Source organism: Mya arenaria, chromosome 7 (genome assembly GCF_026914265.1).
Source record: "Mya arenaria isolate MELC-2E11 chromosome 7, ASM2691426v1".
Taxonomy (NCBI): Eukaryota; Metazoa; Mollusca; class Bivalvia; order Myida; family Myidae; genus Mya; species Mya arenaria.
The window spans coordinates 48,813,952-48,832,290 of record NC_069128.1 but is presented as its reverse complement, the minus strand read 5'-3'; the positions used below and the strand labels follow the sequence as shown (position 1 = coordinate 48,832,290).

Below are 18,339 nucleotides of genomic sequence, written 5' to 3'. Positions count from 1 at the left end.
TATTTTGGCATACACTTGTTGAAAAGGTGGCTGTAGTATGTATTGAAATTCTCTATCATAACTTACTGCCAGGATAATACTTTTTTATCACTTTTTAGTGTACATATATCTGTCAAAATTGTTCATTTTTGAAAAAAATGAATTAATCATTGAAAATGAGAGGCATGATCATTGAATTTCCTTTGTTAAGAAATAAGAGCAGATTCATGACAGCCAGCAATAATTTCTTTTGAGATGGCAGTTTCATGTAAAATGGAAAAAAATATATACTTCACATAATACACTTTTAAAGTAGCAGGTTTGTCCATTCTTCATTAATGCATGTAAGCAAATTCTAAAAGTTTTACTTAAATATTTTTATTCTCGAAATATGATTTGCAAAGCATCCATAAATAGAATGTTTTTATAAAAGAAAGTCCCATGTGAACATTACTTAAAGCAAAGTCATATTAATTTTACTAAACATTTTGTAAATTATGTGTTCAGTATAATTGCAAATTAAATGTGTGTGTCAGTCTGAACAGGGGACAAATGACATAGTTGTTTGCTCATTCATTAAAAAACATGGAGACAAAACGTATTTTCAAGTATTAACTATGTTTTTGAGGTTGAAACAGATTTTTCTTATATTTTTCTAGTTGACTGCGATTTTGTAGCAATCACAGTTATTTTTAACCATATAGGCTATTTTGACCAGAATTGTTGGGGTGGGGGGATGTTAAATATCATGAATAGTATGTATAAACTCCATTAAAAATATTCTATTTCAACTGTTTTTCTATTTTTATTTATACTTAACTTGACGTTTACCTCTGGGGCTCAGGATCCAATGAAAGGTCAACATAAGCTCTTTCTTCACACAAAGTTTGGTCATAAAGTATCAACCCTAAATTAAGATATTCAGTTTTACCCATCTAATGTGGAAATTACACTTGGTCAATGCAAGCTTTGAAAATGGTACCAATAAGTATTAAATGGTTACAAAAATTGTATTTGTCAACAAATGAGGCTTGTTCCATGGATGCATGCATGAACGAAGGTGAATTTGTGCATGTATAGGTAATGAAAAGAGTATTTATCAACAAAGTAGGCTTAGTCCATGCATGCATGGCCAAAGGTTGGTTTGTCCATGTATTGGTAGTGAAAATTTATTTGCCAACAAAGTAGGCTTAGAACATGCATGCATGGACAAAGGGGGTTTGTTCATGTATAAGTAATGAAAAGTATATTACCAACAAAGGAAGCTAAAAATGGTCCATGCATGCATGGCAAAGGGGGTTTGTTCATATATAAGTAATGAAAAGTTTATTGTCAACAAAGGAGGCTTTGCCATGCATGCATGGCAAAGGTTGGTTTGTTCATGTCTTATTAATGAAAAGTTTATTGTCAACAAAGGAGGCTTAGCCATGCATGCATGGCAAAGGGGCTTTGCCATGCATGCATGGCAAAGGTGGGTTTGTTCATGTATTAGTAATAAAAAGTTTATTGCCAACAAAGGAGGCTTAGCCATGCATGCATGGCAAAGGGGCTTTGCCATGCATGCATGGCAAAGGTGGGTTTGTTCATGTCTTAGTAATGAAAAGTTTATTGCCAACAAAGGAGGCTTAGCCATGCATGCATGGCAAAGGTGGGTTTGTTCATGTCTTATTAATGAAAAGTTTATTGTCAACAAAGGAGGCTTAGCCATGCATGCATGGCAAAGGGGCTTTGCCATGCATGCATGGCAAAGGTGGGTTTGTTCATGTATTAGTAATGAAAAGCTTATTGTCAACAAAGGAGGCTTTGCCATGCATGCATGGCAAAGGAGGCTTAGCCATGCATGCATGGCAAAGGTGGGTTTGTTCATGTATTAGTAATGAATCTAGTATATTGTCAACAAAGGAGGCTTAGCCATGCATGCATGGCAAAGGTAAGTTTGTATAGATACTCGATAAAACAGGACCACAAATGTATGAACCAAGGGTATTATCAATTTTCAACTTCATATCTATACTGAAAAATACCTTCTTATCTTAGATTTTATGACTTATACTCATACATTGGCCGAACCAAGAAAATGTTAGTGAAACTGCATGTTCTATATTTAATGTCATATTCCGACTTCAGATAATAGACTGTTGGAAGATGGTCATTCAAATGAAATATGTTTATTATAATTGATAAAAACTTGTCAAGGGTTGTTTTCATAAATTTTAGATAATAAATTATGTAATTAATGACCATCTATGTAAAGTCTGCTAAGTAATATTATAAAGATATTTCTGATACATGTTTTAAATTCTATTTATATGCTAAATACCTAACAGTATACATCAATTACAAAATTTTGTAAACAATTTCTGGTAATATATTAGGTACCATCTCAGCTGCACTTAAGTAATTGCTGAACTTAATAATTTTAAACTAAATTAGACTTACAATGCTTATAGCTTATCATTTGAATTGTAATTACCACCGATAAATTCGCCAAGTAGCCAATTGCGTAAAACTGATATATTCCTTGGTTTGCTTTAGTATCGCCCAAATGTTTATTCATTGGTAAAAAAATAATCCAACAGTTTCTGATGACCAAACAAATTGCTTGTATGTGCAAAGTAGCCAAATCATGTCAATAACTTATTCAGTTTTATGCAATTAGCTATCTAATTACATGACTGCAACAATTTACCTCCCTTGAACATGCTATCTTTGTAAATAAACATCTCAAGAAATTTCTGGAGTAATTGTCAATGCATGACGGTACGACCGTTTCCTTTTTTTGCTTTTACAGATGGTAAACAAAACTTACCTCCTGTAACCACCCCAGTTACTGTAAAGAACATCTCAAGATATTTCCCGAATCTGCTGGAGTTATCGTTGATGACGGTGCGAGCGTTACCAAATGCCTCCATCAGAGGATTAACCTGCAGTATTCTCTCCTCCAGGTCACGATTTGGAGCCTGAAGAAAATAATATAATATTAAATGCTGTTCGATACAAACAAAAGCTGTCACAAAAAAATGACAAATGCCCCCTGATTGTCACAGTGAAAGCCAATTGATATCTAAGTGTGATCTTAATTTTTGCAGTGAGAGTATGAATTCAATGCACGACACATCTTCCCATGGTGCTGTAAAGTTTGAGCAAAATTGAAATATAATCTAGCAGCTGAGATAAGATAGTAACAGAAAAACACAGGGAAAGACAGACAACTATATGCCTCCCTCTAGGGAATATTAAAAAGCACCTCAGATGTGTGCATTGTCACTTGCAACGTATGTACCAAGTTTCATATGAACTTTTTAAATGTTATAAAGTTACAGCAATGGTTATTTGTGTAGCTCAGGTAATATTTATGATGTTATTAGGGAGACAACTGTTGACCTTACTTTTGTGTTTCTGATTTGTTGATTGCTTCCCTTTTGGATCATTTCATGTATATTGTCATGTCAGAGCGATACTCACTCAGCCTGGTCACATGGCATTAGCCCACTTTGTTCGAAGTAGCCATCTTGGGAATTTTTGAAGAATTTGATGTTTTATACCACTTTGAGAAGACAGTATGGTCTGTATTTCATTGCATTTGTTGTTTTATGTATTTAACTAGGATGTGCAATGCATTTGGATTGGAATGTTGACATTGTGATGAATTTCATTGTTTGTGTAATATATTTCCGTGGCTCTGGATTTTGTGTTCAGGTTCCAAGATAGAAGTAACTACTAACTGTCTTTATATTTATGTATGCATTGGTGATTTTGGTTTTCACTAGTTAACCTGTTCTGTTCACACGCAGTCACTGAGAGAGTTGGAAAGACAGCACAAAGTAAACCGTTCTATCCCACAGACTTGGTATGTAATATGTGATGTATTGTGCTGTTATGTATGTGATATATTGTTGTAATTGTTATATGTGCAACGTTGATTACTATGTCTATGTATGATTTATCTTTTAAAGTGCCGCTAGACATATTCAGTAATACTAAGACGTTTATATATATAATAGACATGTAACTGTATGATGCTATTGTTTATTATTATTATATATAGAGATGACGTTTATGCATTATATTAAGTCCTGTTTAACCTTTCTATTTCCAGGACGCTTGATTCTGCTTACGTTGATATTATCGTTATCAGTTTATATACTATTATGGATATTGATAAATACTGCTAGAAATGGTGCAAAAAAGTGATTTAAGTGAACCTGCATCTTCTTGGACACTATCCCTTAATTATATACATTAACTGATGTGAAACCCACGAAGAAATTACATTTGTTTGCAGTAACACAACCATATTTCATACAAAGATACCACAGTTGTGACTATAAACATAGTTATACAGATAAAGAACTATACCTTGCCGAGTTGTGTAAGTTGCTGTACGAGGAAGTTGGCACTCATGGTTTTCCCGGCACCAGACTCCCCACTTATGACAATACACTGAAATAAAACAGGGTATATTTACATCTCAACTTCCATTTCTTACATGAAACGCCTTTTGGCAATTGCAAATATTTTCTGATGAACGCAACAATTTTGGATATGTTCAGCTTGCAAAACATCATATATTAATATACGTGTTTGAAACAGTTAATTGATGATATGTTAAATGTGTTGTTGTCATTAGCGTATCACTTTTATGTTTAAAAGTGATTTGAAGTGATTCTTTTTCCCGCATTATTGTGACATAATATGATGAACTGTTTCCAGTAATGGTCTGGTTGTTTTCTAAATAAAATAAAGTATTTATTTAACAATACTGGAATGATATGAACTGTTGGTGTTAATACAAGTAATAAATTGCGTAATTGATGTCAGCATTGCGTTAAGAACGCAGTTGGGCTGGTTGAAGTTTGCCTGGAGTCGGGAAATATTAATACTTATTACGTACTCTTAATAAACACTGCTAAATATCTTTATAAGGAAAGCTAAATCTAAACAATGGATAAATACCAAATATATAGTCAAGTAAACAATGTACCTGGTGTTTTTTCTGGTGGACCATCATCTGATAAGCCTGGTCGGCGATGGCAAAGATGTGTGGTGGGTTATCTCCTTTGGCTGCATTCCGATATCGCCGTGACGTTTCACTCATGTAGATGGAGAGTTGGTGGAATGGATTGACGGCAAGCAGGATGTCCCCGATATATGTGTAGATGATGTTCTGGGAGTATCGGGTGAATAGTTGGGCTACTATGGACTCCTGAAACATCAAAGTAATTTAAACTATCAAATCACAAACAAGATCTTCATTTTATCATGCCAGTTGCCCTATGCTTAATTGTGACATCTTATATGTGAAATTTATAACTGAAAACACTTAACTGATAATGTTATGGCAGTTTGTACAATTATATTTTATTTCAACTAAAATTGAAAGAAAAAAGACTGATTTTCAATCTTTCAAACCCAATTTAAACAGTAATAATTGTGTCAGTATATTATATATTTTATCTACACATTTAACCCTTTCAAATGATACCAAAATACCATGGCAACACAAGGCATCAAAATCTCACAATTTCATGATTGTACATCCGATACTTTAATTTGTATTTATTGGGGAAATTTGTAATGCTGTTCAAGGTATTTGGCTAAAAAAATGTGATACTCAGTTCCAGAGACAAGTCTGACAATTCATCATGGATACAATAAGGGCAATTAGCAAGGACAGGAGCGCTACGGAAAGAACACCATAGTTGCCTATTTTTTCAATTTAACACTGAGGATAACTCAGAATTTATAAAAACCAGAGTTATGCTACTTGCCATAAATGTGTGTATTGTTTCTTGCAACATCTGTACCATGTTTTCTTTTGAATATCTTGAAAGGTTTTTAAGTTATGTCCACGGCTAATTTCTTTTGCACATTGACGACAAGGATGATGCCGACAACAATGACACAAAGGCTATATGACAATATTTATATCTTTTTTCTTAATAATAAAACAGACAAACAACAAATAAAATATCGCACCAATAGCATCTCTTTATAAAGTGACTAGATCAGCAACATGGATAGTTTGGAATTGGTTCATTATTAAATAACAGCATTATATTTCCCTTCTGATGTCAACATTTAACCTCTGAAAATGTCAATTTCATTACCTAATGGCCATATTACATGTAAAAGTTAAATAACTTCTTGAATCTGTCAGTTCTGATAATTACTATAGTTCCCAAAGGAACATTTCGTCAAACACAATGATGTATTCTTTATTAACAGGATAAGGTTGGGGTGAAATTCTGGATCAATACTTTAATCTAAAATTAAACACATCATTGCTGCCTTATTAAGCGTTGCTGTCTGCTGCCGGTTACAGAATTGTTAGAAACATATTGCCAGGCAAGGAATTACACTTTAAAAAGGAATGCTAATAATCTTGCTTAGGCGACTTTAAATTCATTGCTAATGTTGGAACCCGGCCTGCCCCTTCTTTTTCTGTTTTAATGTTGATATTTAACATTCACATGTAAAAAAGAAAATTGTTACGATCATGTCCCCCCCCCCCCCCTGACCCCCCCCCCCCCCACACACACACTTTTTTTAAAGGGACTGTACACCAGATTGGCACCAGTTTTTTTCTGTAACGAATCTCAGGACAATTATCTAATAGAATGTGTTACACTTTGATATCAATATTGTAAAAAAAAGTACCAAAATGTAAAATAAAATTGTGTCAGAGACCGGGTTTGAACCTGTGTCGCCAAAATTGCAGTCCAGTGTCGTATCCAGTGAGCTACAATGGCTTACTTTAATTGGGTGACATAATTAAGCTATAAACCTACCTCGGTAATATCACGTGATAACACTGACTAGCCAATCATGCATAAGGAATGAATTCTACCTGGTAGACATACCCAGTAATATTTTTAATGGAAAAATATGAAATAACTAAACTTAAATAAATTGTAAACTATGTGGTACTTCAGTCAGTAAGTTTCAATGCATTGTACACATCGATGCCAAGTTTATGTCAGTTTTCGATAATTTTCCCTTTTTTTCGCTATTTTATCATACGGAGTACAGCCCCTTTAAAAACATTTTTTTTATGAAAATCTAGAAATTGTCATTGCTCTTAACTTTCAAATCTTCATTGCAATTTAAATTTAATGGATACACTTGTGATCTAAAGTAGTCTAATCTATTTTATTTAAGTGTATGAGCGCATCATCAAACAGTTCACTTTTAAAAGTTAACAACTATGTCGTTAATCATGTTGTTTACTTTAAAAAAGTTCTTACAAGTAGGCCCAAAGTTAATTAAACTTTGTGTTGATGAAAATAACAATTAAGAAAGATAAACTGAAATGGCTGTCTTCAATTAAGCAAACTGCCCTTATCTTAAACTTCTAGTTGTGTAAGAATGTATGTCGGGCTCAATCTCTGCATTTGCCTGATTTCAATCAGCCGCGTTTTGAAGTCATATCAAATGGGTTCTTCCTTTACAATATATACCTTACCCTACCACTTACTTCATCAAGCACCTCTTGCTGTGTAAGATATTAGTGGTCTGTGGGGCACCAAGTCAAGGAGCCATGTTTACAAACAGTCTCTCAAGTCTGAGTTCAGACTCAAGTGGCAACACTGGAAATCTTTATTTCATAGTAACTTTCCTTCAAGTTGAGTTTTGGTGATAAAGTTTGCTGAATTGTATTATTATTTGAAATTGTTCTATTCGTTAGATCTATTTTTGTTAAACCAATGGAATAATGTTGATTTTTTGTAATTTAATAAAAGAGCTTTTCTGAGTCTGAGTCTAGACTTGGACTTGAGACTGTTCATAATCATAAGACCTGGGGCGGTGATTACTTGAGACTGTTCATAATCATAAGACCTGGGGCGGTGATTACTTGAGACTGTTCATAATCATAAGACCTGGGGCGGTGATTACTTGAGACTGTTCATAATCATAAGACCTGGGGCGGTGATTACTTGAGACTGTTCATAATCATAAGACCTGGGACGGTGATTACAAACAGTCTCAAGTCTAAAGTCAGACTCAAGACTCATTATGGCAAAACTTCATTTCATTGTATATTTCCTTCTTCCAGAGCATTGATGGTACAATTTGCTGAAATATATTACTGTTTGAATGTTTAACTATTATAAACATAAATTTTGTAAAAGAAATTGAATATATGTGATTTTTTGTTCCTTTATATAAATGCTTATTTGAGATGAGTTTAGACTTGGACTTGGTTCTGTTTTGTAATCACATCTGACCAACTCTCATTTAACAAAATCATCTATCACCACTAACCTCATCTAAGACTTCCAGTTGTGTAAGATCATCAGTCGTGGATGGTGCGCCCAATCGAGACCTGCGAGACTTCAGACGACCCTGTTTTGTGGTAACGTCAGGTTCATGCATAACTCTCTCAACTTTGGACGACAGCTGGACCAGCTGGTCTCTGAACTGAAAAAGAGAAATTTTGCATGAGCAAGCTTGCAAAATCACAGCTCAAATTCACTTATTCTACTACCTTGAAATTTCTTCAGAATAGCAAATTTCAAATTCTGACAAAGATGCAACTTTTCATTTTTGGCATTTTTTTTTGTCTAAATCCCACACCTGAAACAGGTCATTTTTGCAAAATATTCTTGGATCTGGGATATTGCATACACCTCAAAATGGTTAATTCTTAACCTTGGGTGGCGGTTTCACCAGGTCTGTCATAATAAAAACAATCAGGAATTAATAGCTGTCTTAGTTATAAGAATTAACCATTTTGAGATGTATGCAATATCCCAGATTTCCTAGATACTATTTGCACCTAACCCTGACAAAACACTGAAAATTAAGTGCAACATTCCCTTGGCTTTTCAAAAGTCTAGGTTGATTTAAAAAGATAATTACTTATGACGATACCTTAATGGAAATAGAAGAAAACATTTGAACATGTTAACCTTTTGTTTATGCTTGTGAAACAAGCTTATGGACCAAAGCAGTAAGGGATCTGCAGCCAACTGTATAAAACTTTGGTAAGTTGTCTACAGGTTATAAATTAGCTTGCCACATATAAACAATTTGATTGGTCGGTAGTAATTATTAGACAAATATTGACCAATCAATGAAAACTTTTGCTAACTTTGACCAATCCAAAGAGTTATCCGGTTTATGCAATTGGCTGCTGAACATGTTTACCTGTTGGGTGGAGTCTGGCAACTGTTTGATGAAGGGATGGTCCAGTAGATCCCAGGCACACGGCCGCTCCTCATAGTCCTTCGTCAAACACCTAAAACACATAAGAGGTGAATTTTAGTGAAACAAATTGATAATTCTGATATCAATAATTGTATAACGAGGTCAAGGTCATTTACATAATTTCTGTAGATAATCTAAGGTCATGGTCATTACAAAGTCACAGTCATAATTTGGTGTTGTTTTTTTTCAAAATGTCTAAAAAGAATTTACCTCATTATATAAATGTTCACATGACCTTCATATTTTTATGTAAGCAACAGATAAATAACTTCAATTGATAACATGTACATTGCTTAAAAGGTTTGCCTGAAAGTTTAATGATTCAAATAATTTTTCAACATCATTTGTAAAGACTTTTAGCCTTTAGGAACACTTTGTATAATAAGGAAATAACAATAATAATACAGACCTTGCAAATTAAGAACACCATTATAAGACCTGTGCCCTTTTGCAAAATCATGGCCTTAATTAAGGAATCACATTAAGAAGCTCTCTTTGTTTTAACATCAAGTTATTTAAACACAAGGAAAACAGTCATTAACATGCAATAGACAATAAAATGCAATACAACCAATTAAACAGAGTATTTTCCTTATATCCTGGCCTTTATTGCATTTTTAATCACTCTTGAGTTGAAACTCCAATTATTTAAAACAATATGTTAATAATTGTCACGAGTCGATGTCACAGCAAGTCATGCCATTCTCATGTATTTTGTCTTTTATATGAGTGTGGCCATGGCCTACAGGCTGACCCAGCTTTCTCATACTTTAGAGAAATTGCACTAAAATATACTTACTTAATATAAGTTTGTAACAGAATAAAAATGTCAGATCCCATGTCAGGGTGATAGCATATAGATAATGTTAACCAAAGAATGTTTCAGAGGGCTTTCTCATACTTTAGAGAAATTGCACTAAAATATACTTACTTAATATAAGTTTGTAACAGAATAAAAATGTCAGATCCCATGGAATGTGATAGCATATAGGTAATGTTAACCAAACAATGTTTTATCTCAATCTAGTTCTAGCCCAACGTATTAACATTACGTACTTTGCAATGAAATCCTTGCAGTCTCCGGACCATTTTTCTGGATTCTTCATCTTGGGAGGTGGATTTCTGTAACCAAAAATTTAATAAGATTTCATTTAAGGTAATACAAAATGCACATTTTTTTAATAATTTTATTAATACATACACCCCATACATTTTTTATTCATTTGCAAAGAAATTGGGCTTTACCGGTAATCAGCTTTAAAATTAAAAAGAAAATGTCTTCAACATATATCAAGGTTAGTGTTTATTTCTGAATATTTGTCAGCTAATGATAATAAATTAAAGGCATAATTATATACCTGGCTATTCTAAACAGTATTTATCATTGAAGGTTTGACAACAATTGAACAAACTATTTAAACCTGGTATTTGGAAACAATGCTCTTGATCATAACTACTAAACTGCTCAAATTAAATGCTGATCAGCCAAACTGTGAAAATCTAAACCATATTCTCATTGGATGCTAGTCAGCCAATGATAATGGTAGGTTAACCATGGAATTCTTAACATGGTCTCATTGGACGCTTGGCAGCCAGAGAAAAAGCTATGTATACCAGTGATCTCACTGGATGATTGTCAGCCAATGAAAAAGCTAGGCATACCTTGGAATTCTAAACAGTGCTCTCATTGGATGTTTCTCAGCCAATGGGGGCTCTCCATCCATCATCTCTATGGCAGTGATTCCCAGTGACCATACATCACATCGAATGTCATAGGAGTAATCTAGCTGTCTCTCACATGCTATAACCTTCAAGAATAAAAGAAAAGTTGAATCAATTAATACAAAAGACAAGAAATATAATTCTACAGACTAAATTATACCATAAGTTATATTTATAAAACTGTTTAATTCAGGATTTTTGTCGAAGAAAAAAAGCTATACCTAGGCAACAATTAATAAATACATGTAGTTGGTTTGGCATTTTCCTACCCACTTTTATATGTTTGTTTGTTATTTATCTCTAAGCCCCTTAATCCTGAATTAAAAAACAGTTAAAAAATATGACTTCCAGGGAGGCTTATAAAAATAATGTGAGACAGTAGGGACAGACCAAGCGAAATGTATTTCAATAGTGGGCTTGTGGCCCTATCCTTGAATAATTCGATGATGATGAACACTTTCATCTTTCTGGTTCTAAATCCCCAATGAACTGTGTACTACATACTTTAATAAGAGAATAAGCACCTTACAAGGTTATATACAACTAATATTGTAATATGGCTAATAATTACTAAAAGGTTACATACAACTAATAATTACAATGCATCACATTATACCTCAGGGGCCATCCAATATGGTGTACCAACAGAGGTTTTCTTCTTCCCCATTGTTGAACTGTTCTCTCCAGATACACCTGTAACCATGACGATAAAATATAAAAAGAAGAAAGGAATCTTTATCAATCAGCACTATGAAATCATTTACTTTAGTATCAATCTAATATGTGTGCAAACCAAAGAAATAAAGTTATGATCTGTGATTATGCTTTTCATTCAAATAGTTAAAGTTTTTGGAAAGAGCTTTCATATAAGCCATTGGCTATCTCTTTAATCCACCATTTACATCTATTCAGTGCAAAATGTCTTTCTTTTGTATAAAATGAATATTTTTTAAACCAAGGAAGTATTTATATGCATAATGGCAAGTGAAAACGTGCATGTTTTTTTTTGTTTATCAGCTTTCTCATCAAAAGTTTCTGTTTTCATGAACATTAAACTCAATGCAAACATTCAATGCTTTCAGGATACTTAAAACCCAAAGTATTCTAAATCATGTAAAAAAGCAAGACACTACAGACTTCATTATTCACAGGAACAATAAAATATCAAATTTAACAAGTGCAGAAACAGAATGCCACATCATGCCATAAAATAGCGCACCTGGAGTTATGATATTTGTGCACTGCACTTCTCCTCAATGAGATCTATATGCATATGAAGTTTGAGGAAAGAAATACTTTTCTAGTCTTATTTATGCTCTCAACAAAAGTCAACAACTTAAAAAAAAACACTGCACAAGAGTTATGGTACTTATGTACTACATTTCTCCTCAATCAGAACTACTTGTATACGAAGATTGAAGACACTACCTGTTATGCTCTGGACAAAAATAAGTATAAAGATTATCAAAGGGATATAACTCAAAATACTGCAACTAGAGTTATTGTTTTTTATAGCACTGTACTTCTCCTAAATGATATAATATATATCTGGATATTTTATACATGAAGTTTGAAGTTGATTCTCATTTTTTTTAAGTTATGCTAAAGACAAACAAGAGCACCGCGGAGTGGGTGCCAACGCTCGTCTGATGAAATTCCAAGTCGAAAAGGGGGGATAACTCAATATTAATTAAAGGCAAAATTATATGACCTGCTATAAACATGCATAGTGTTAATAGGAACACGTGTAGCAAGTTTAATGTGAAAATGTTGAACGGTTTTTGAGTTATGAGGTAAGGTTAAAGTTTTTGGACGACGACGACGACGCAGACGCAGACGCAGACGACGCCGACGACGCCAAGGCTATCACAATAACTCGACTTTTTTTCTTCGAAAAACAGACGAGCTAAAAATAAGTAAGAACAATAACAAAGGACAATAACTCAAAAAGAACTGTACCCAGAGTCATAGTTCCTGTGCAATGCACTTCTCTATATCTGTAAATGATGTTTGAAGTCGATACCTCATAGTCGTTACAAGTCATGCACCAGAATTTTTTTGTTTAAAACATTTAATAATTGAGGCTAATAACTCCAAAAAAGCTGTAGCCACAGTTATGGTTCCTATGCACTGCACTTCTCCTCAATATGATATTTCTGTATATGAAGTTTTAAGTAATTTCAAGCTATGCACCGGACAAAAAAAAGATGAACATTTAAAAGGCCAATAATTAAAAAAAAATGCTCTTCTTAAATAGATATGTATATGTAATTTAAATTGATACCTTAAATTAAATATGCTCTTAAACATTTAATAATTGAGGCCAATAACTCCAAAAATGCTGTAGAGTTATGGTTCCTGTGCACTGCACACCTTCTCAATCAGATCTATCTGTATATGAAGTTTGAAATCAACACCTAAAAATCTGTTCAAATTATGCTATGGACAAGATTACACAACACTCACATGTTACATGATACCCCCTTCACCTTATGGCTTAAGCATAAAAAACAATCCTTTTATTTTCCTCAACCAGTAAATGGAGAACATTAAATGATTTATTTAGAGATAATCTGCTAAGCTGTCATTGTTTTCTACACCATAAATCATTCTTGCATAAACGGTAACATATCCTGATATCTTAGAATGATTTCTGATTCAGTAAACATAGCTGTCTGAGTCATATATCTCCGTGCACATATTGATGATTGAGAGGAAATGACTAAAAAATATAAAGGATATTGTTTGCGAAGAAATAAAGCATACAATCTATTTAGCATGCAATACATGGAAGCAGCGAGATTATATTGCATGATGGCACATTGTAATTTCCTTAATGGAAATATCACCAATACAGCAGCATTCAAATAAAGCTGTTCTGACAGACGTTTGATCAAAGGATGGCATATGGACCATATATAGAGAATTTTTATGCAGTATTTGATGGCATTATATGTTTTGATGTTTGATCTATTTAAGAATATTTTAAGATATTAAAATTTAAAAAATGATTATATTGTCCTCAATTGAATATACAATTCTATTTTGAAAGCAAAATTGTCTGATTTGTTGTACATTCTATCCTTGGATAGACTTTTGATGTAGTACCTGGATATAGTATGTTTAAGTTTATAAAAAAATATTTTAGTTTGATTGAGAAAAAAGCAGATAGCTTATTAAATTATTCTTGTGAAATAATGCTTTAGTACGTTTCCTGGGCAGAAACCAGTAACGTAATATTGTAAGTATATATTTTGAGAGGCCATGAGAAAGTACTCCTGGTGGAGGTCCAGTCCACAACCTTTTGGGAGAGAGACAGACACCTATACAACTACAACGTTTGGTTACAGGCTGAAACCTACACCACTACACCATTTTCACACTAATGTTGAACAAGAAATGCCACAATGTGACGAAACCAGGTTTTCAATGACTAAGATGAACTTCAGCCTGTGTCTGTTTCTCTATTTTTACTAACAGTGACCTTGACCCTAGGGACCCCAAACGCAATCCCATGAAAGGTATCCATAACTCTAACTTTATACCAAGTGTGGTCACGATATGTCAACCCTAACTAAAGTTATTCAATTTCAACTGTTTTTCTATTTTTAGTAACAGTGACCTCAACCTTGGCTCTAGGGACCCCAAACGCAATCCCATGAAAGGTATCCCTAAACTCTTCCTATAGACCAAGTGTGGTCAAGATAAGTCGACCCTTTCTGAAATTATTCAGTTTCATAGGTGAGCTTGACGCCGCCCGGCCGCCCGCTCGCCCGGCCACCCACCCGAAAAACGAGGTTCATCATTCTAATAACCCACAATCTCTTGGGTAGTATAGGCAGTATATACCCCCCTCACACTGATAAGAATTGATTTAACCCACAACCTCTTGGTTTAGAGGCAAACATCTACACCACTAGACTTAAAAGTATAGTCAATTTACTTAACAATATAACGCAATTACTCAACATGAAGTGGCTTCTGTACAAATTGAGGCTTCATGAATAATGACCCACAGTACATTATGACTAAGTGCTGACTTAGGGTAATCGGGTAATAAGGATACTAATGACAATGAATACTTACCAAAGTCAATGAGTTTGATGGCTCCCTCTTCAGTAAGGAGAATGTTATGTCCCTTGACATCCCGGTGAACAATGTGGTTCTTGTGCAGGAAATGAAGCACCTGAAAATATCGTCATACATTGCTTACAGAGACTGGTCATTTAATGATGTATGATAATTAGCCATTAAAGGAGATCGTTCATGTATTTTTAGGATTACCAAAAGAAAGTATAAAGTTAATGTGGAATATGAAAAATGTGCTTGTTACAGACAATGAACAATCAGCCCCTTGTTACCCATAAATAAAGACGTAAATAACTTTTTTACGTACTAATAAGCTTAATTTAGCAACATTACAGTAAATATTACAACAAACCATTGGATGTCTGCAGCTTACAGGAAATTAACCTAATTATTATACAAATAATTCAATAGCATTAAGAATATCCTGCTAATGATATGCCTCATTTATTCATGATATGCCTCATATATTCATGATATGCCTTATTTATTCATGATATGCCTTATTTATTCATGATATGCCTTATTTATTCATGATATTCCTTATTTATTCCTACTATCTTCCTTTTTGAGGGAATTTTGTCCATGAAAACTCACTTAAAAATTAGAATAATCATTATCAAACTGTAAAAATAATAAGGCTCATACAGGTGCATTCAATTATTACATTAAAATAATTCATATAAAAGTATTTTCCATAAACAACAGATAACAAAAAGCTGGTAATTTAGCTACTGGTAAATTCCATTCAGAAGTTATAATTCATTACTCCACAAAACAGTGTATGGATACATTTTCCAAAAAGTAAAGAATTCTATCACACAATAAAAAACAAATATCAAAAAAAGAAAGTCACAAATCATAAATATTTTTTTTAAATTTGAGATCTTTTCATAATCATCAAAGCATTTATATTCAAAGCTCATCATTTTTTTTTATAAAGCTGTGTTTTATATTTTTATTTTAATCACTACTCACTGAGAGCGCTTCCTTCAAGATATATGCCAGCAACTTCTCATCTATAACCTGTCCCCGGTCGATAAGACTCTTACACAGGTCCGTGACCGAGCCCCGGGAACAGTGCTGAAAATATATACAGTTGTGAAATTTACATTATTAACTTAGATCGTATCTACTCAGATCGCATCCACTTAGATCATATGTACTTAGATCGTATTCACTTAAATCGGATCCACTTAGATTGCATCAACTAAGAACGTATCCACTTAGATCAGATCCACTTTGATAGGATCAACTTAGATCGTATCAGCTAGATTGCTTCAACTAAGATCACTTTTTAACAAAGCCAAGTTCGAAGAAACTTTATGGAGACAACCTAGAATTAAGTGCAGCAACAAGCCATAATATCATTCAAACATCCAAAATAAAATTCATTCAAATTACGAAATGAGTTCAACTCATACCATCCATGATGGGCCTTGTAACTTTATCCCAACACAAACATTGCCCCACCCCCCAAACATACCTCCATCACCATCCACAGCTGGTCGTCAGTTCCAGTGTCACCTGTCTTCAAATAGAGACCATGGAAGCGCGGCATGTTCCGGTGGTCGTTATAATCACGCAAGATCTTGTACTCGATCTCGATCTCTTCAATTACCTCGTGTATCGACTCCAAGATCTTCACCGCAGCTATCTCACCTGCAAAATTGCATTTAAGAGAATAAATTTCCAATGTATTGCCAAAAGGATATTTTTATAAACAAATAAATAAAGCCTAATAATTATTATATAATAATACACATTCCAGGTCTACAATAATCTAATGTCATAAAAAAATATTTTCAGAAATAGATTTCTTCATAAAGTCTGTTGCATTAAGCTTTGATTCCTCTCCCTTACCTGACAGTAAGTTTTTTGTGAATTATTAATCTCTACCCTTACTGTTCCTTTCGTATACAGAAGTTACTGTCAGTTCAATGCAGACCACGCCCTAACTAACACTCCCTTAATCAAAGGATGGATTTTAGCTTAAGTTTTGTTCCTAGCATCTAGTAACCTTCTTCATCACTATTCCAATCAGGTCAAGACTGTAATTCCCAAATTAATGTATTTAATTTTTAAGTGTCCTTAAAAATATATATTTCATATAACATATTTCATTTTTTTATTCCTAGTTTATTAGACCTTTCCATAAGTCCCTTCCTCAATCAGGTCCTGTAGGTCTCATTTCACCTAAGGGCTCTTTACAATCTCATTAATCTTGTCTTACCTTAATTTGCTCTCTTACCATTTATCTGCTTATTTTACTTACCAGTGTTTCTATTCTTTGCTGAGTACACCTCTCCATACGTCCCCTCCCCAATCAGATCCTGTAGCTCCCATGTTTTCTCTGGGTTCTCTAGTTCAGAGAACTTGATCTCAGAGCTGTACTGGTCATACATCCGAAACATTGTGGCTCAGCGATCTGGGGTGGCAAACTCTAAACTCCTGAGAAGAAGTTCAGCTAAAACCCAGATGAATTCTGCAATTATTTAGATTTGTTTGGGATTAATTAATAAATTTAAATAATAAAGCAAGGTTTTATTGGAATAATATCAGTAAATTCTTTGAATGATTACATAAGTAGATTTTGTTATGATTTATTTAACTACATTAAATATTTGTTCTCTCATGATTGGAAGTTTTTTTTTCATGAAGCCACATTAAAAGTTTAATGAAAACGCTATGAAACTAATTGTAAGAAAGAGAAAAGAAATGAGTGGAGGGTCCTTTTAATTAATATTAGCGAACACTGCTCAAGTACAAACTAAAATCAATGCTTGAATCAATGCATGAAACACTTACAAATGCTTTCCTTTGAAGTGCAATCTTTAACACAAATGTACATCCAAAACTTCATGAATTATACTTAAAATATAAAAAGCTGTCCACATCATGATGCCAACATTTACAAAATGTCAATGCTTCATACAAATTTATTCTTTATTAAATCTTTGCTGCTATTAATGGCTGTCATATAACTTACTTGCTGTAAAAAGAGACAGCGTCCGTGATAGCAATCAAGGGGCTGGTCTTTTAAAGTTGCAACGTTAATGGTAAGCTCATTTTCCCAATACTTAAGATAACTTTGTTGGAATATTGCTTAGGTTACCAATCAGAAATGTCCATGGGGAATTGTTGCATAGGTGACGTCGTCATTGCTAGTCTGAAAAAAATAAAAAATAAAATAATTATCAGACAAACTTTTGCTATGAAAACATAAGTTATAACTTCACATAATTTATAATGCCTCAAGTTTATTGTTATTAATGAACAAATTGTGTTCTCCAATTGTCACTGAAACATCTAAATTGTTCATTTTACAGTTAAAATAATTTT

The 18,339-nt window shown here is 33.5% G+C and overlaps 1 protein-coding gene across 14 annotated transcripts in view; it reads right to left on the bottom strand.

Moving 5' to 3' along the window:
* The window catches only part of LOC128240676 (myosin-IIIb-like), a 91,525-nt gene that overhangs the window by 63,514 nt on the left and 9,672 nt on the right, over positions 1 to 18,339 (bottom strand). For 13 of the 14 annotated variants that reach the window (XM_052957372.1, XM_052957383.1, XM_052957384.1 and 10 more), the window contains exons 2-14: positions 17,987 to 18,166; positions 17,273 to 17,482; positions 16,484 to 16,659; positions 15,976 to 16,080; positions 14,998 to 15,097; positions 11,528 to 11,604; positions 10,852 to 10,997; positions 10,246 to 10,311; positions 9,130 to 9,220; positions 8,245 to 8,400; positions 4,964 to 5,185; positions 4,339 to 4,422; positions 2,789 to 2,939 (exon numbers count right to left, since the gene is read on the bottom strand). In XM_052957372.1, coding sequence (XP_052813332.1) covers positions 2,789 to 2,939; positions 4,339 to 4,422; positions 4,964 to 5,185; positions 8,245 to 8,400; positions 9,130 to 9,220; positions 10,246 to 10,311; positions 10,852 to 10,997; positions 11,528 to 11,604; positions 14,998 to 15,097; positions 15,976 to 16,080; positions 16,484 to 16,659; positions 17,273 to 17,411 — 1,513 coding nt within the window. In that variant the 5' untranslated portion in view covers positions 17,412 to 17,482; positions 17,987 to 18,166. The remainder of the gene's footprint in view (positions 1 to 2,788; positions 2,940 to 4,338; positions 4,423 to 4,963; positions 5,186 to 8,244; positions 8,401 to 9,129; positions 9,221 to 10,245; positions 10,312 to 10,851; positions 10,998 to 11,527; positions 11,605 to 14,997; positions 15,098 to 15,975; positions 16,081 to 16,483; positions 16,660 to 17,272; positions 17,483 to 17,986; positions 18,167 to 18,339) is intronic. The other variant, XM_052957374.1, reaches the window with a different exon arrangement.